At 49.2% G+C, this 19255-nt stretch overlaps 1 protein-coding gene across 4 annotated transcripts; it reads right to left on the bottom strand.

Moving 5' to 3' along the window:
* Positions 1-1674: 1674 nt before the first annotated feature.
* Positions 1675-17361, bottom strand: TPM4 (tropomyosin 4). Of its 4 annotated transcripts, none has more exons than XM_053372377.1 (9): positions 17154-17361; positions 13393-13518; positions 9997-10130; positions 8950-9067; positions 7101-7171; positions 5640-5715; positions 5276-5338; positions 5111-5180; positions 1675-2685 (listed from the first exon to the last, which is right to left on the bottom strand). In XM_053372377.1, exons 1-9 carry the CDS (start codon positions 17265-17267, stop codon positions 2603-2605), a joined length of 855 nt encoding a protein of 284 aa, XP_053228352.1. In that variant the 5' UTR covers positions 17268-17361; the 3' UTR covers positions 1675-2602. The 4 variants fall into 4 exon arrangements, with proteins under 4 accessions (XP_053228352.1, XP_053228355.1, XP_053228354.1 ...); XM_053372379.1 differs by lacking the exon at positions 1675-2685 and adding an exon at positions 3856-4099; XM_053372380.1 differs by lacking the exons at positions 13393-13518; positions 17154-17361 and adding an exon at positions 10894-11163.
* Between the last annotated feature and the right edge of the window lie 1894 nt (positions 17362-19255).

Genomic DNA, 19255 nt, shown 5'->3' with positions numbered 1-19255 from the left:
GCCAGCTCATCTGTTCTCCTCCTCCTGACTGCTGTCCTGCATTTGAGGGCGTTTCCCCTTCTTCCTAGAACATGACTAGTGACAGCTGCCAAGACATATAACGCCTATTTGCATCGTTTTTATTAAACCAACAATCGAAATGCATTGCTTTTCCTCCCCTCGGCTTTTGACTAGGAAAGCCCAGTGCATGAGGACTCGTTAAACATTTTAAAACCAAATCTGCTCCCGAAGAAAATTAAAAACACAGAAAAACAGCGTCTCTCTGTCCAAAGAGGCAAACAAACATATTTTTGAGCAAAAGGCAAATGACTCCCTTTACATGAACCTATCCTCATTGCTGTTCTTAAACGTGGAACTTTGGGCAGAGCCAGCTTCAGGTGTGGCTAAGTCAACATCAGCCTTGGCCTGAAACACACAAACTCGCTTGCATGTTTGAAAAGGACAGAGGCTAAAGGAAACAGACACAGGAGCCCCTCAATCCATTTTATAAAAAGTGTTAACACTGCAAAAAAAGAAAATGGGTGCATGCACCAACTTTCTGGCTTCTGATTTTAGTTCAAGGGCCCCCATCCATGTTTTTGCCTTCCTACTGTTTCTCAGGCTTAGACAACTGCCTCCAAATCAAAGGCAGGTGTGGTTTTAGTCTTGTTTGAGCCTTCCAAAAGTCAATAAGGGCCTTGTTGGCACTATTCAGTAAGTGGAACCGTGAAAAGCAGGACACACATTAAATCGGGGGTCCCTTTTTCCCCAGGGAGGCTGTGCTAGGCAGCAGCTACGGCAGCGTTTATTTGCCTGAAGATAGCCAGTATTTGGGAATCATTTCTCAAGTCTCTCGCGGAAAATAGTTTCCAGCAGCAGCAATGCCAACCCCACTGGGTGGAACCACCTTCTGATGCAATCAGCAGAGCCTCTCCTCCCATCTCCCCACCAAAACGCATTTGCCGATGACCTAGAAAGAGTCCGAAATGCCAGAGAAACATTCCTCCGCTCGTTCTGCAGCTGATCTGGCCGGCCAGAAATCTCAAACTCTCCAGAGTTTCAAAAAAACCAGCAAGCGGTCTGTCATTCCCCTGAACACTGCTGCTGCTCCCTGTCCGATTCAAGGAAGGGAGCACCTCTTATTCCAAACCCCACACCCCTGTGCCCTATGGTACAATTTCAGCACTAAATCCATATTCGTTACAGTGCCGTATTTACGTATAAGCTAAAGCTCTAGCTTGAGGCCCCCCTCTCTTGGGGCCCCCCAAAAAAATCAAAGGGGGGGGAAACCTGGATGTACATTTCCAAAATATAAGATAGAAAACAAAATAAAACCTACATACAGCAAGAGCGTTTTGTGTTGTTGGTGTAAGTCATGGGCCCCGCCTGCTCCCTAAAATATCACTGCTTTGCCCCATTCTCTATATAGGGCGTCTGCATTCCGCATGGACTGGTTGTAACAATTACTTTGATAACATACATATTTTGTTATGTGCAAATGACGTTAGATACCTATGAGGTCCATCAATGACCATATAGCAGGTATTCAACACAAAAAACAGCCACAATTTGTCGTTGGCAAAGGACAGCTGGACATATAAAGGGCCCCATTAGCTTCAGGAGCTAAGGGCCTCATCAAACCTAAATCCGGCATGATTCATTATGTTAACAAATGCCCCACAAAGTGAAAATGTGTATAGGGGAGAGAAAGGTTTTATTATTAGATGAAAAGCTTAAAAATAAAAAAAGCTATAGCCATGTTAACAGGATACATTTAGAGGGATTGGGTGGTTGAATTCATGTTGCCGGTTTCCCTTCCTTCCACCCTCCTTGCAAAAAAATTAATAAATACAGAAGTGCAGAAGGCGCCATTTCCCCGTCAGAGCACCCGAAGATTGGCCAACGGGAAATGACTTCTGCTTTTTTTGGTCTGCTTCTCAAGATGTTCAAAGAGACGAAACACACACAAACACACACACAAAGAAATAGTATTTTGGCACAGCTCTGTAAACTAGGAAGCCAGTGCATCTAGCCTTCCCATGGAATGTGTAAGCTTCTAGTTTTACGAACTTTCTGTAAACGAGGAAGACGGCGAAAGAAAGCCGTCTTCCAACAGAACGTTGCAGGATTTCTGCATAAACTTTGCGCTTCTGCAAGAGAGTTTTCCACCCTTTTGCGATTGCAGTAAGAAACGGCAGCTAAGAAAATGACGCTAACTACCGCCATGAGCTCCGTTTCCCTGTCGCCTCACATGCGCCCGTGCTCCCTGCTCGGTTTTGCACAAAACACGTGCGTTTCCAGTTATCGAGAGAAGTTAGCACCTTCGGAGCAGCCCTGCGGGAAACGGATGCCTTGGCGCACAGCTTTCCCGGTTTCGCAACGTTCTGCCGCAGAGGATTACGAATGAACAAAAAATAAACTACATTCAGTTGGTGCCCAAAACCTCAATGCTTAAAGGGGGAAAGAGGGAGGATAAGAGAAGGTTGGCATTTTGTGTGATCTGAAAGATGGGGAAGACGAGAGAGAGAAAGCAGGAAATAAGAAGTGGATTCAAAGAGGAAGCCGCTATTTTTGCAGGATCCTCTCAGCTTCCCGAAGTCTGGGTGCTTTTTCCGGCACGGGGTTATATGCTGCCGAGCTCGCTGAGGGTTTGATCCAGCGTCCGGTGCAAAGTCAGGTTCTCTTCTTTCGCCTGGGCAACTTTTTCTGATGAGAATGAATGGGAGACAAGTTTGTTTTGAGGCACCTGTTTCAAGGGGCATGTCTGACTAGGACGGCTCTATTCCGCCTTCTAGTAATAATAATAATAATAATAATAATAATAATAATAATAATAATAATAATAATTTTTTATTTAAACCCTGCCCATCTGGCTGGGTTTCCCCAACCACTCTGGGCAGCTTCCAACAAAACACTAAAATACAATAACCTATTAAACATTAAAAGCTTCCCTAAACAGGGCTGCCTTCAGATGTCTTCTAAAAGTTTGGTAGTTATTTTTCTCTTTGACAACTGGTGGGAGGGCATTCCACAGGGTGGGTGCCACCACATCCCTGTCACTTGGCTTCTCGCAGAGAGGGAACCGCCAGAAGGCCCTCAGCGCTGGACCTCAGTGTCTGGGCTGAACGATGGAGGTGGAGATGCTCCTTCAGGTGTACTGGACTGAGGCCATTTAGGGCTTTAAAGGTCAGCACCAACACTTTGAATTGTGCTCGGAAACATACTTGCAACCAATCTCCTGTTGTGGGTTTTTTATCAAGGCGGCCACCCCTCTGAATAAGCTTTTCCCCAGGCAAGCGCTTTTCTTACGCCTGGTGCATAAGTTTTAAGGCAATTGAAGGAAACCAGCTGTGCCCCTCCAGATGTTGCACTGTAATTCCCACCACCACCATCCCGGACAATTGGCTGGATGGAGAATTGGCTATTTGTCTCTGAGATCCATGATTTCCAGCAAGCTACAAAAAGGACTGGGCTCAGATAGAAACAAGGCTTCTTTCTTGAGGGTATGTGGAAGTTCGGGTAAAAACCACAGCCCAAAATACATAGTGCTGTGGTGTAATATTTAATTTATCTATTAGATTTGTCTACTGCCCTTCCTTCCTCATAAGATCTCAGGGAAGTTCGCAGAATAAAATACAGGATAAAAACAAGGAAATAATTAAAAACGGAACAGCAAACCGACACTTCTTGCCTCTAGCTTTCGGCTTGGCTAGTTAGTCCGTTTGAGTGCTGTTAAATCTTTCTTTTCTGTATGAATTCTTTTAAGCTATTAAGCCGCCTTAGACCTCGGAAAACCGTCTAATAATAGAGAAACAAGCGACAGGGAGAGATGCCTTTTGTATAGGAAACGGAGAAAATGAACAAGCGGAGAGGAAATACAAGAACTTTAGGGGTTTTTTAATGGAAGCAAGTTTTTACAGAAAAAAGGAAGACAGGGAAAAAGATCAGGAAACTTGTGAAGAAGGCACTTGGAGGCAGCAAGTTCTTAGGCAGGGCAGGAGAGCTGGCAGAGAGCTGGCAGCGATCGATTTATCTTCCTACAAGGAAGTCATGTCGTTCAAAGCGTGGTCCAGCTCCTCGCTGATCGCTTTGTACTTCAGCTTTTGAGCATACAGCTCATCTGCCGGACAGAGAAAGAGAGCGAGAGGAGGAGGAAAGGGAGGAGGGAGGAAAGGAAACGTTAAAAAAATACACAGAGAAGGCTAGAGAAACATTTCGGAGGAGATTTTCAGAAAGATTTCAGCAATAAGAGAGGCATTAGTTTGTCCCAAACACTTCTACCTACGTTAAAGCCCAGTAATTTTGCAAAAAGGACAATACAATGGTTCTCAAACGCCTTGGTTCTCAAACTCCAAAAACCCAGAAATAAGTGTTTCGGTTTTCGAATGATTTTTGGAAGCCGAACGTCTGATGCGGCTGTTGGCGATTGTTTCCGGGGCGCCTGTGCCAATCAGAAGCCGCGCCTTGGCTTCCGAACATTTCAGAAGTCACACGGACTTCCGGAATGGATTAAGTTTGGCGCTTTTGCTTCTTATTTTGCATTTTTGTTTTTGAAGCTTTTTCGGTTCATTTGTTTTTGTGACTGTGTGGAACCCAGTTCAGCTAATGATTGATTGTGTGACTGCGGAAATGGATAAAAGCCCCCCATCCAAACAATGACCATCATCAGTGCAGGGAAGACAAAAAATTAAGTTTCATTTTTATCATCTACAATACTATCTTGTTTATTTTTTTGTATAGTGATTATTGCTTTCGTTTTATGGATCAGTGGTCTCATTAGATAGTAAAATTCATGTTAAGTTGCTGTTTTAGGGGTTGTTTTTAAAAGTCTGGAATGGATTAATCTATTTTGCATTCCTTTCTACGGGAAAGTGCACCTTGGTTTTGGAACGCTTTGGTTTTGGAAGCAACTTCAGGAACGGATTAATTTTGAGAACCAAGGGACCAGTGTACAGGGACTAAAGTGACCCCAAGACTTCCTGGTCTTCATTCTCAGCCTGACCACACAGAGGTGAGAGTCCGGCCACAGCTCAGGGGGCAGATATGTACTTCCTGGGGCTAACCACAGACACGCAGCAAGAGAAACTCAGCAACTTAAATCACACACACTTCAAACGCAACAGCCTCATACCTTCCAGGTCATCGATCGTCTTTTCCAGCTTGGCAACCGTTCTCTCTGCGAACTCGGCGCGCGTTTCAGCCTAGAGACACGGAGAGCATCGAGAAAGGGAACTGTGACCACTGAGCAGGGACCCCAACCCACCCCAAAACCACCTCGGCCACCCAGGAACCTCACCTCCTTCAGCTTGTCGGTCAGAACCTTGATTTCCTCTTCGTACTTGTCCTCTTTTTCAGAGTACTACAAAAACAGGGCAAAAACAGGCTCCTTTATTTCTAGGACATCCTGGGCAACAGTTGAGACCGCCGCTGCAAAGGTTCCCACACTCGCTAGTCACCCCGAGGCGAGCAGCCCCCTGGGGCGTCCTCCTCAAGAGCCAAAAGAGGGAAGCCTCAAGGATCAAGCTGTTGCCCAGCTTCTCTGCAGAAGGCTGCTCTCCCCAAACAAGGCTGGGCTTGATGGGGGGCTGGGGAGAGGAGCCCCCACTTCCTTGCCAAGCCAGCCTCCTCATTCCCAACCTCTTCCAAGAGCTGCTACCAACCTTCTCCGACTGAGCTTCAAGCGACTTGAGGTTGTTGGTGACGTTCTTCAGTTCTTCTTCAAGGTCACTGCACTTCCTGCCAGATGGGGAAATAGGGCCTGGGGGTCAGCGCTTGTCGTCGCTCCCCCCACTTTCCCAGGTGGGTTTCCCCCCTGCCTTTGTTCTGTTGTGGTTTTTTTTTTAGCTTTATCTTATGTTACACTGGTAAACATTATCATATTACATCACAATATCATTTTCAGCATGTATACAAGTTTATATACCTAAAGAAAAGAAACAAGGACAAAAAACTATTCCAAAATCATATATGTACCAACACTTTGGACTTCCTGTCTATCCCGTTGTACATTCCTTTTTTTACAAATGAATGCACTCTTATTATTGTATATTTCTTTACATTTTATCTAATACATTCCTATATCAATATGTACCCTTTATTTCTCAACTCAGTCTCTCTCCAACGTCAATTGAACTCTAGCATAGATAGCGAACCTTTACTGTTATTTTTGAACATATATGTTATATCTATCCCACTTTTCCATATTTTTTTGTTTTGAATTGCCTCTCATGCTATTTGTCAACTGCGCCATTTCAGCAAATTCTTGTAGCTTGTTTTGCCAATCCATTCTTGTCGGGGCTTCTTGTTCCTTCCACCCCTTTGCCACCAAAGTCCGAGCTGCAGCCATTGCATATAAAAATACCTCCCCCTAAAGGCATTCGGGATGTCCCTGCCAACAATACTTAACAGAAATGCCTCTGGTCTTTTTAAAAAAGTTATTCCAAACATTTTTTTTTAACTCATCATAAATTAAGCCCACCTTTAACAACACATTCAAGAGCCCCCATAACTTTAAACTCTCTCTGGGAGATGATGTATAATGAAAAATATACTCTTGTTAAAAAAAAAAACAGAAGCCTTATTAGGAATTACAGGTACAGAGATACCAAAGGACCAGAAAAGAGTCTTTAGGTACACGACAACAGCCACACGGATGCTACAAGCCCAGAGGTGGAAGGAAGAAATAACCCCAGCCAGGGAAGAACGGCAAAACAAGTTGATAGACTCTGCCGAAATGGCAAAATTAACTGGGAAGCTCAGAAACCAAGAAGGCAATAATTTTTTTAAAGAATGGGGAAAGTTTTTATTGCAGAGTCCCAATATTCACACAAACAAGAGAGTATCTGGGCTGAAGTGGCGAATTCAGGTCCAGTTGTCACGACCCTGAGCAGAGATGGGGCAATCTGTGCCCCCCGACTCTTAATTCCCATTAGCCTCCTGCTCCCCCAGTGCATGGAAACCCCCCAGTCCCACTAAAATCAACGAGGCACCAAAAAAACCCCACCCCACTGAGATCACGCCCAAGTGCTGAATGGCAACCCTAGAGAAATCTCTTTCCAAAGCAGCCTTGCTGGGGCAGAGGGGCTTCCCGGCTCCATTCAGATGCGTCAAGGGATACTCACAATTCGGAAACCTCAGCTCGCTCCTCTGCTCTTTCCAGTTCTCCCTCCAGAATGACCAGTTTCCGTGCAACCTGCAGGAAGCGTAACGGATCAGAGAAGACGAAACCTCGGGAGCCTTTGCAGGGCTCCAAAAATAGAGGGGCAGGAAACATCCAAAAGGAATTTCCTCCTAATGTCAAAGCAGCCAGCTGGAGAAAATCTGAAAATTTGCAAGGAGCCCATCGGTTGCAAAGGGGAAAGTGGGAAAGAAGGAGCCCAGAATTGGAGGGGGAACCAGTTTACGAAATCGTGGGTAAGGGGAGGCAGCCTGTAACACACACACCCCATAAAAATCCTTGATCTTGCCAGCTAGGGCAGCGGTTCTCCACCTGTGGGTCCCCAGATGTTGTTGGACTACAACTCCCATCATCCCTGAGCTCTGGCCTTGCTAGCTAGGGGTGATGGGAGTTGTAGTTCAACAACATCTGGGGACCCGCAGGTTGAGAAAGGCTGAGTTACGGCATGGATAGACCCAGGGCTGGATTTAGGTTTGATGCAGCCCTCAGCTCCTGAAGGTAACGGGGCCCTTTCTATGTCCAGCTGTCCTTTGCCAGCAACAAATCGCCGCTGTTTTTTTGTGTTGAATATATGCTATATGGTCATTTATGGACCTAAAAGGTATCTCAAGCCGTTTGCACATCACAAATAGGAGCCTAGACAACACAAAACACTGTTGCTGTATGTAGGCTTTATTTTATTTCTTTTCTTATCTTATATTTTGGAAATGCACATCCAGGTTTTTTTTCCCCTTTGAATTTTTTGGGGGCCCCCAAGAGAGTGGGGCCCTAAACTAGAGCTTGTTTAACTTAGACGTAAATCCGGCACTTGTCACAGACTTCACGTGGCGTGAAAGAAAAGATTTGCAAAAACCAGATAGGAACACAGGAAGCCGCCAATTTTTTGCAGGGGAGGGGTGCTGTGACATGCCCCTGGCCTCCAGGCCGGATGCAACTCTCTGAGCTGCAGGTAGTGACCTCACAACTTTATCTCTCGATCTAACGATCCCAGCTTGCTCTGTCCCAAATCGCAGAGCCAGCGATTTATCTCCCGGTCCCTGCGGTTGCAAAAAATAATAATTAAATGCAGCGATTCAGGTTCTTTTGCCAGAACCTTCAGATCTGGTATCACTGCTTTCCATTCATGCAACTGAGCCCTTCCTTGTTTCCATATGTCCTAGTTAAAGAGTATCAAATACTGACTTTTAAAGGGTGGGGAGATATTTTTGGGGCTTGAGTTTGAAAGGCAGAGAAAGAAAATCAGTGCTGGAATGGCAAATCTTCTGTATAATTACAGCAGACGTTTTGCTAAAACGTTCATTGATAAGTAATACAATTCAATCTGTTGTTTTCTCTCTACTAAAGTTTTGATTCCTGCTCTTAACGTTGGAAACCTTGTTACAATCACGTCTTGGTCTCTTTTTCTAGGGCTTCTGAATGTTTCCTGTTCTGTACCCTTGCAATTTTGTCTCAACCCAAAAGCGACGTATGCTTTCTGCTTGTTTAAATCTGAACAGATTTAGGAACTCGCTTCTAAAAACAAACCCCAGAAAGTTTCCCCCCCTCTTCATACAATAATAACCTCACTGGATGAAAAAGAAGAAGATGAACCCATTTTTGCTTAAGAATTCGTTCTGAAAATGCCTTTAAAAATCATAACGATTGGGTTTTTTGAACGATTCAGGTCCATTTTGCCTGCGGCAAGGAATGCCAAAAGGGGTGTTTTAGCTGCTGCCAGAGGGGTCTGCCTCCAAACCTGGCCCTGTGCAGCCCCCACCATCACCACTTCCCCCCAGGAGAGCCCCCCAGCTCACCTCTTCGTATTTGCGATCGGCCTCCTCTGCGATATGTTTGGCTTCCTTCAGCTGCAGCTCCTGAATTTCCATCTTCTCCTCGTCCTTCATGGCTCTGTTTTCAATCACCTTCATGCCTCTGAAAACACAAGAGGAGCCGTTCTGAACTCCCAAACACCTGTCCTTCCCCACCTGCAACGCTCAGGCCCTTGTCGGTCTGTGTTTTGCCTTATCGGATGAGACCAGGTTGAGCCCATGAACCGAGAGACGTCTAATTTGCGGTCTACTTGTTCCAACGGTCGCGGCTGGGGACGAATCCTAAATTTGGGAGGTGCGAAAGGTGGGAAGGAAGACTCCCTTGACCTCCCCCCTACTATTCTGCAACCAGGAAGGAAGTCTGTCTACCAGCTTCATCTGAGACCCTCCCTGCCCGCAGACTGTCTGGCCAGAGTGGTACATGCTCTGGTTATCTCCCGCTTGGACTACTGCCATGCGCTCTATGTGGGGCTGCCTTGGAAGGTGACCCGGAAACTGCAACTAATCCAGAATGCGGCAGCCAGACTGGGGACTGGGAGTGGAGACCATGTAACCCCAGTTCTGAAAGACCTACACTGGCTCCCAGGATGTTTCCAAGCACAATTCAAAGTGTTGGCGCTGACACTGAAAGCCCTAAATGGCCCAGTAGACCTGAAGGAGCGTCTCCACCCCGGACACTGAGGTCCAGCTCCGGGGGCCTTCTGGCAGTTCCCCCCCTGCGAGAAGTTTGGTTGCAGGGAACCAGGCATAGGGCCTTCTCGGTGGTGGCGCCCGCCTTGTGGAACTCCCTTCCACTAGATGTCAACTTTTAGAAGACATCTGAAGGCAGCCCTGTATAGGGAAGTTTTTGATGCTTGGTGTATGTTTTATGGTGTATGTGGTGGGGTACGAATAACAAAATTATTATTATTATTATTATCATCATCATCATCATCATCATCTTCATCATCATTATTACTACTCTGGGCAGCCTCAGCTGCTGTGGGGCTACGAACCTCCCTCTGCAAGCCCCTTACGCCACCCCCCACGTACCTCTCGCTCTCATCGGCCGCCTTTTCGGCTTCCTCCAGCTTCTGCAACGCAGTCGCGAGACGCTCCTGGGCCCGATCCAATTCCTCTTCCACCAGCTGGATCCTGCGGTTCAGGGAAGCCACCTCCCCTTCTGCCTGTGGGGAAACGCAGAGGGGGGAGTGAGCCACTGGGGCTGGGTGATGCAAGGACGAAAGGAGGCTGAATTTCACCGGGGTCAAAGAGCCAGTTTGGAACACGCAAAGTGGACAGAAAAAACCCGGTTAACACCCACCTCATCGCTCCAGCTCTGGCTAACTGGATGCTCCTGAGGATAGGGGTGGTGGTTTAAGTTTTAGGGTGCCCCCAGCGCCCCACATTTGCACCCATGGCCAGTGCTTGCTCTGGCAGTAGCGGGTCTCCTTGCTTCCTACCTGGCCGCCCCCGAAAGGCCCGGAAAGAGAAGGAGGAGGACGCCAGGTGAGGACAGGTAGGAGAGAAAAAGCAGGAGAAGGAGGAGAAGCAGGAGGTGTCCCGTCCCGTCGGAGCGAGGTCCGGCCCTGGGGTCTCCAGGCATCCAGGCGCAGCGGGAAGGAGGCGCAGAAGGAGCCAGGAGGAGGCGCGCGGAGCCCGGGGAGCATCTTGCAGAGGCGTCGGGCGGAGCCTCGACGGCTGGGGCTGCCCTCCGGGCTCCCTCTCGTGGAGCAGCCTCTTCGGCCTTTCCCGGCTCCGGCACAAGGCGATCCTAAGCGAGGGGAACGGGCGGCAGCGACGGCGCGCCCTTCTCCCCCGACGGGGCGTCCCGGGGCAGCAGGAGCGCAGAGAAGGAGGAGGAGGATAGCGGAGAGAGAAATGTTGGAGAGGCGCAAAGCGGCGGAGGAGGCGCCCCGCCGAGGCTCCTCTTCCGACGGCCGCTCTCACTTTCTCGCGCAGCTCGCGCTCCTGGTCGCGCTGGCGCTGCAGGATCTGGGCGCGGTCCTCGGCCTCGTCGGCCTCCTGCTGCAGCGCTTGGATCTTGCGCTTCACCGCCTCCAGGGAGCCCGTGGCGGCGGCCATCCCGTCGGATCCCGGCGGCACACGTGGAGGAGGCAACGGCGGCGGCGGCGACGGCCAAGAGAAGCAAAGGGCGCGGCTCCTCCGGTGCGCGTTGGCGAGGGCGCAGCGGCGTCGGGCGGGAGGAAGGGGAGGAGGGAGGGAGGGAGGGACCGGGGGGAGGGGCCGTGACGTCGGCACCGCTGGCGCATCATGACGTGGCCACCGCTGGGACAACCCCGAGGACAGCCCCCTCGGGGTGGCGCGCAAAGCAGGGGCGCACCTCCGAGGTCCGCTAGCAGGGACGGGGCGGGCAGAGTCTGGGCTGCGGTGCTGCTGCTCCTCCTCCTTCTAAGGGGACAGGGAGCCCCAAGCCATCAGACGGGACCCCCCCCCGCGCTCTGTTCGAGGGAAGCAACCCTCGCCGGAGCCCCCTCTCTGCCCACCTGGACGGCAGGTGTCTCTGCTAAAGGCAACGTAGCTCGCCACGGGGGGCGTCTAGAGGGAGCCGGGCACCCCCATATTTTCAAGAAGGGCCCCCCCACCCAAAAAATCCCGCGGTGCTCCTCCCTCGGGGTTTGGAAAGGCACCCGAAGCCACGCGCTCTTTTTGGGTCTCCAGCCGCACGGGGCGCACGGGGGAAAGGCGCCGGGGCCAGGGGCGTAGCCCCCCCAAATCCTCAAAAATAATGAGCTGAGGTTCTCCCCCCGCTAGGGTTCCTCTTTACTCTTGAGTTGTTCAAAATATCCTTCCACTCCTCCTCCTTAATTTAGCTTCCTGGTCCTCTTCGGGGATAGATGCTGAAATTCTTTAAACATTCCCCAAATTCTCCCTACTCTTTTCTTGCATTTTGGTTTCTTATCTTTTTTAGCCAGAATTCTTTCCAGTCTTTTATTCCAGCTGGCACCACTGCTCTCCAAATGTGAACAGACACTTTATATTTCTTCCTCAGCCTCCATCCCTGGCATAGCGGAATTTTTTTCGGGGAGGTCGTCCAAAGCCTTTTTGGCTTTCCTCCTTCTCCTCCTTCTGGAAACCCCCCAAAGTGGTTGAGCTTTTTTTGGCAGGGGTACCCAAAGCTGCGGTGCTGCCACACAGCCCCAGTGCCAACCCATCGCCCCCGCCCGGCATTCCTACCAGGGGGTACAAGGGGTGCGGGGCACCCGGGCGCGAATTCTGGGGGGCGCCAGGCGCTGAAGCCGCCTAAGCTCTTAACTATCTACCCGTTACGAAATAATTAATCATTTTGATCAAGCTAGAAGAACAAAATACATATATACCTAGGTATTACCGAAATGTATACATCCTGCTGTGGGACCAGAGATTTACAGAAGATTGGAAGAAGTATATGAATTATTTGAAGAGCAACTGTCATCAACAAATCACACTAGTAGGACTGCAAGAAGTTTGTAAGGAGAAATATACGAAGTGTTACAAAGTAGAAAAAGATAGAGATATTGGTTATGAGTTTGAAATGTAATAGGGAAGATAAGAAATGCATACTGAGAGGTGAGATTGGAAAATTTTCAGACAGGATGGATGGCAGTCAAAAAAATTGAATAAGATGTAAAAGTATGTTTAATTACTGTTGAAAATGGTATGTTAAAACATATATATATATATATATATATATATATATATATATATATATATATATGAAATGTATACCTACTGTTTCACTAAATAACTTTTGACTTTCTGCGCTCATTTACCAAAGACTAGTGGCGCACTTATCATTCACAGCAGCGGCGCTTGTCAGATTCAACACTGACGCTTGTCATTCTCAACGGCGCCGTACACGCGAAATTAACTAAATTTGGGGGCACTGGGCAGTTCTTTCCACCCTGGCAGCGCATAAGCTAAAGACGGCCCTGCTTTCTACGCTACCGGCACCCATCAGCTTTTGCAGCCAGTACAGGGATGCCGGTGGTGCTGTGGGTTAAACCCCAGAGCCTAGGACTTGCCGATCAGAAGGTTGGCGGTTCGAATCCCCGCAATGACGGGGTGAGCTCCCGTTGCTCGGTCCCTGCTCCTGCCAACCTAGCAGTTCGAAAGCACGTCAAAGTGCAAGTAGATAAATAGGTACCGCTCCGGCGGGAAGGTAAATGGCGTTTCCGTGCGCTGCTCTGGTTTGCCAGAAGCGGCTTAGTCCTGCTGGCCACATGACCCGGAAGCTGTACGCCAGCTCCCTTGGCCAGTAGAGATGAGCGCCGCAACCCCAGAGTCGGCTATGACTGGACCTAATGGTCAGGGGTCCCTTTACCCTTTACCTTACAGGCCAAGTACTGCTGCCTTGGTGTGCCCAGTGCAGAAGTTGATGGGAATCATAGACCAAAAAACCCAGAGGACACCCCCCAGCCCCAAGTTTGGCATGGCCGGCCTACGTACATCCGTGGCTTTCTTGTCTGCCATCTCCAGCTTCTCCTGAGCATCCTTGAGGGCTTCGGAGTATTTGTCGAGCTCGTCCTCAGTGCCTTTGAGCTTCTTCTGCAGAGACACCAGTTCATCTTCCACCTGCCGAAAGAGAGGGAGAGATAATATTGCAGATTATTACATACACATCACTTGGGAAGTCAGGCGAATGAATACCAGTGTACTGGAAGAAGCAAAGATCGCCAGTGTCAAAGCAACATCGTTGGACTGGTCATGTTGTGCGGATGCCCGATTATCGTCTTCCAAAGCAACTCCTCTATTCCGAACTTAAAAATGGAAAGCGTAATGCTGGTGGTCAACAAAAGAGGTTCAATGACCGTCTCAAGGCAAATCTTAAAAAATGTAGTATAAACACTGACAATTGGGAAACACTGGCCTGCGAGCGCTCCAGTTGGAGAACAGCCTTGACCAAAGATGTTGTGGGCTTTGAAGACACTCGAACTCAGGACGCAAGGGAGAAACGTGCTAAGAGGAAGGCACGCTTGGCAAACCCTCACCGGGATCAACTCCTGCCCGGAAACCAATGTCCCCACTGTGGAAGGACGTGTGGATCCAGAACTGGCCTCCACAGACACTTACGGACTCATTGTTAAAAGCCTGTTTGTGGAAGACAATCTTACTCGGCTACGAGGGATCACCAAAGAAGAAGAAGATCAGGCGTTGGGTTGTCATATGTCCTATTTCTCCCAGACACGTCCTCTTTTTCAGGATTAAAATTGGATTTTTTTTAATCTGGGTTTTTCATTTGGTGTTTTTCTTTACAGTAACCCAAGAAAAAATTCCTAGTGCGTTCAACTCAGATCTAAGCTGGCCTGCAGCGGAGAATCGCGATCCACCAGGAATCTTTTTAATGTTGCGCTTCTTGCTTCCGCAAGGGAGAAGGAAACATCAAGAGCAAAAACCACAACTGCAGATTTAATTGGTTGGGTCAGAGAACAGAGTTTTATTTGAACATTAAATTGTGATGCACGTTTCTTTGGAGGGGCTGGTCAGTGACCCTCTTGCAACCACTTATGGAAAACCACCCCTTTGCTCCTTGGGCCGAGCAGCCAAAAAATGTATTCCGGAGCCTTATCTCTCTCTCTCTCTCTCTCTCTCTCTCTCTCTCTCTCTCTCTCTCTCTCCACCTTCCCATATAAATCCATCCTGCTTTCACAAAGCAGCTATTTATATCATTCCAGGCCAGCGCTGAGTGCCAGTTTCCCTGGTTCTGATGAGCACTCCCCTTATCTTGTGGCCGGCCAGCGATAAAGTTATCTGGCTGTGGGAAAGAACGCCCTGTTCTGCCCTTCACAATGTGTTCTTTTTGGGGTGGGGAGCCTGAGGCTAGTTCTCACTCGGTCCCCTTCCTCACTCACCTGGCCTTCAGCCAACACCTTAATGGCCCCTTTCCTTCTGCAGACCCTCCAAGTGCCCCTATTTCCCAGGGACAGCCCCGGATTAACAGAAGCCCTCCCAGTTTCTGATCTGATCCCAGAATGTCCCACTTTTCCTATTTTCAGGGGAGAAACGTTGGAGGGGACGGAATAGGACGTCCTTATTTCCATGGGAGAAACGTTGGAGGGGATGGAATGGGACGTCCCTCTTTTCAGGGGAGAAACGTTGGAGGGGATGGAATAGGACGTCCCTATTTTCAGGGAAGAAACGTTGGAGGGGATGGAATAGGACGTCTCTATTTTCAGGGGAGAAACGTTGGAGCGGATGGAATAGGACGTCCCTATTTTCAGGGGAGAAACGTTGGAGGGGATGGAATAGGACGTCCCTATTTCCAGGGGAGAAACGTTGGAGGGGATGGAATAGGACGTCCCTATTTTCAGGGGAGAAACATTGGAGGGGATGGAATGGGACGTCCCTATTTTCAGGGGAGAAACGTTGGAGGGGATGGAATAGGACGTCCCTATTTCCAGGGGAGAAACGTTGGAGGGGATGGAATAGGACGTCCCTATTTTCAGGGGAGAAACGTTGGAGGGGATGGAATAGGACGTCTCTATTTTCAGGGGAGAAACGTTGGAGGGGATGGAATAGGACGTCTCTATTTTCAGGGGAGAAACGTTGGAGGGGATGGAAAAAGATGTCCCTATTTTCAGGAGAGAAACGTTGGAGGGGATGGAATAGGACGTCTCTATTTTCAGGGGAGAATTTTTTCTCCTATGTTTGACAGGTGTTACGGTTGCACAGTGTGTCAGTGGGCCGCTCCCCGCTTTGGGTTTGGGGGGCTGCGGCCGAGAGACAGCTGAGCCTGGGCCTTTGGTGCCAGCTGGAGCGGCTTAAACTGCCGCTGGGGGAAGAGAGGGAGAGGGAGACCCCTGGGACCCAGAGTTTGCCAGCACCTCATCCCAGAAGGTCAGCCTTAAGCCCAGGTAGGGAGCCGTCCGTGCTCTTTCCCCGGGTGCGGAGAGCTGCAAATAAATGCCTCTTAATCCTGCCCATCACATCCAGCCATGAGCTCATCTGTTCTTCATGGGAAATATGAGGAAGGGAAGCAGCCAGACTCCCACCAACCTCACTCTTGTTTGGGGAAATTCGGGGGAACCAGTGAGATCGCTGGGCTGCCTCTGCTACGTTTGTCCTGACTCAAAAAAGGATAAAAACAACAAGAATAAGCTTTGGAGAGTTCCTGCAGACCAAATCCTGCGTCTTGGAGCAGCGAACAGGCCCCGTTTCATCCCAGCAGGGCCTTACCTGAAAGTAAGCCCCCTAGAAGACAGCAGGAGCTGCTTCTGGAGACTCCTAGCAGTTTGTGCCTCAGTGGCATGGTCTGTAGAATGGGCACAATTTATTTGTTGACTATATATACTTCTCTATAGCCGCAAGGTCTCAGGTCGGTTCACAGGATAAAACCAGAATATAAATCTACATGCCCTTTATATACACCCCCTAGACAAAAAATTCCTCGATTACGTCCTTGGCTCTCTCCCCAACTGACCTCCCCTTCAGCAATTCTCTATTTCGCCGGCTGGCGATAATGTCTTTATTATTTTGCACAGGTTGCAAAATTTGCCTCGGCTGCAAGTAAGTTGAGAGCTGGGCACCAAGGCAAGTATCACAAGGGGGGTGTCTGTGTGAGAAGTGGAGTGCTTAACTTAGGCAAGAGTGATTTTTTTTTTTGCATTTTTGCATGTTTGCTGTTGTTGTTGTTCCAGTTTTAAATTAATTATTTGCATCCTACTTGTTGCGACCGATTGCGGCGCCTTATAGCAGGGCTGGCCAGCTTCCAAGAGACAGCGATCTATTCACAGAGTTAAAAACTGGCAGTGATCTACTCCTTTTTGGGGGTTCAGGTCAAAGTTGATGAGCTATTTTTGATTTTTTTTAAGAAGGAGGAAGACCCATTTTTGGGCCGTTCAGGTTGAAGTGGTTGAGCTTTTTTTAGGCAGGGGAAAGCCACATTTTTTAGGGGTCCGGGGCAAAAATGTTGAGCTTTTTGGGAGCCAAACTTGTTCAGCTTCTTGAGGTGGGGTGCAATGATCTACCAGTGATCTACCACAGAAGTCCGGCGATCTACCGGTAGATCACAACCTGCCTGTTGGACGTACCTGGTTGTAGCTTTTTAGCAATAAAGATTCACTCCGTATCAATCTACGGAGCACATAATCAAAATAAAAGCAGCAGTGACGATGAATGTATGTATTAAACCTCCCAATGGGGCAGCTTGCCCCCACCTCTCCCCCCACATGCCCCCTCAAGCCTCTGGCCCCCGCCTTCTGCCCCCTCACCTGTTTGCACTTGTCCTCCGCTGCCTTCTTGTCCGCCTCGGCTTGCTCCGCCCGGTCGATGGCGTTCTCCTTGTCCAGTTTCAACATCTGCATCTTCTTCTTGATGGCCTCCATCTTTGCAGCTGGCGGGAGATTCTGCGGACAGAGTTAGGGCAGAGGGCAGGCAGGCAGGCAAGCAGGCGACTGGGGGGCTGCTATATTTGAGCTCCTGGTTTTAAGCTCCTGGCTGTGCTGACGTAGCCAACGATAAGTGGGGAGGAATCTCTCCAGCCCTCTCCCGACACCTTATTTGGAACTCGGCGTCTTTAAAGAAAAGAAAAGCACTTGTTTCCATTTTTAACTTTCCGGCAGAAGTGAGCGCCTGGGCCAGGGACACCAAGCTCCCTCAACTGGCACTGTGGGGCAGCCGAGCCAAGACTTGGCCCGACCCACAGGAAAGGATCCAGCCCCACAGGTGGGAATGGAGCAAGGAGATCTTGCAAGGAGTGCGCAGGGCCTCGGCCAAAACATGTGGGCTTCAAACTCTGCTCAAATGCGGTGAGTTCCCAAGGTTGTAGCAGCAGCAGCAGCTGGAGGGCAGGACTCGAACCCACGGCTTCCAGTTCTGAGAAAGGAGAGGCTCAACATCAGGAAGAACTTTCTGTTTGACTGTGGGATGGAAGGCGGCGAACTCTTCTTCCTTGGAGGGCTGGGCGGCCATCCGTCCGGGATGCTTTAGCTGAGATTCCTGCATTGCAAGGGGGTTGGGATGGATGTCCTTCAGGGGTCCCCTTCCAATTCTACGATTTTGCGATTCATAATCGGAAAGATGGTGGCAACGGCAGACAAAGCAGCAAGCAAAGTGCGTGGCAAAAAGCTGGAAACAGAATACAGGCTTGCGGAGTATTTTGGAGGCTGTTCTCGAGCTCCCAGGGCCCTGAAGCGGCCTTTGCATTCCAGCTTAGTCCTGCTTGCTTTCTCCCTCATACTTCCATCTCCGGATAAAAGCCCAGTGGAAATGGGTCCTGGCCGCCGCAATCCCTTTTGAGCCCTGCGTAAATCATCACTTGTCACAAACAGATCTAAGCCTTTCGTTCTTCCTGGCGGTTGTCTGGCTGAGCCCGGCTCTGCAAAAGCTGCCTCTTTTCTTTCGATAAGGAGAAGTCGTCCTGGTACTGCAAAATTGCTTGTGGAAGCCGAGCTGAGATCCGGCGGAGGGCCATGCAAAGGGCACCCTTCGAGCATGTGCAGAGTGCCCTCCTTCCTTGGGGCCAGGGAGCAAGCAGCCCAGAGGCGTCTGGGATCCTGAGAAAATCTGAGCTCACCTTTTCGAAACAGCCTCTTGCGAATCGGCTGGTTGGGGAAGAATTTGAGGCTTTGGGAAGCTCTTGCATCGCAAGCCGAGAATTTCTTGGCACTGGGGCGGCTGCCCCGAAGGAAATGGCCCATTTCCCAGATGCTTGGACCCCGGAGAAGCCCCTCTTCAGGAGGGCTGTTTCTCTGCCGCCAGGCCAGGCAGCTGGAGAGCGGCTCTGGTTCGGAGCCCAGTCGAAACAGGATCCGTCTCCCAGGAAATGGCCAGGCAGACGGTCCGAGGCCTTTTATGGACAACTTTCGAACAAACACCAAGGGAATTGAGAGAGTCGGCTCTGGGGCAGGTCAGGAGGCAGCGGTAGCGGAAAAGCAAAGCAGGGAAGAAACAGAACAGGTGTCCGGCTGGTAACCGGGCAGAAATAAAAGCAGAGACGAGGTTGCAAGCCCGTCTGGTCTGCAAAATGCTTTTGCATGTGGTCAGTTTTGATTAAGAGATGCAGATACAACATTTTAAGTGTGTTTTGGGTGCGTTGTACAAATGGGGCACTAGATGGTGCTGATGAGCTAATGGCAAATTCCATCTATATTTTACAACGGTTTTGGTTTTTTTAAGCATTTTCACAGCGTTTTTTAAATAGCTGTGTAGATTCAGTCGTAGGTTCTGATTCCAGGGTGAAGGTCTGAATGCAGAGGGGAAGAGAAGAAGAAAAAGGGTTTCCTTTAGTTTGTGTACAACAGGATATGTTCTGAATTATGATGATGAAGAAGAATATTCTTATTATTAATCACCACTTGCCCTTCACCCCAAG

The sequence above is a fragment of the Podarcis raffonei genome, chromosome 18 (assembly GCF_027172205.1).
Source record: "Podarcis raffonei isolate rPodRaf1 chromosome 18, rPodRaf1.pri, whole genome shotgun sequence".
In the NCBI taxonomy this organism is placed as follows: Eukaryota; Metazoa; Chordata; class Lepidosauria; order Squamata; family Lacertidae; genus Podarcis; species Podarcis raffonei.
This window is presented reverse-complemented; position numbering and strand designations above follow the sequence as displayed.

Bases quoted from the DNA above. Each gene is read 5' to 3' on its own strand.
- TPM4 (XM_053372377.1), bottom strand. From the start codon at position 17,267: ATGGAGGCCATCAAGAAGAAGATGCAGATGTTGAAACTGGACAAGGAG. The intron at 5,181-5,275 runs GTGAGGTTCCTG...CCGTGTCTCTAG, and splicing joins TGACCGACAAGCTGAAGGAG to GCTGAAACGCGCGCCGAGTT. The intron at 2,686-5,110 runs GTATGAGGCTGT...CATTCTCATCAG, and splicing joins GACGATCGATGACCTGGAAG to AAAAAGTTGCCCAGGCGAAA.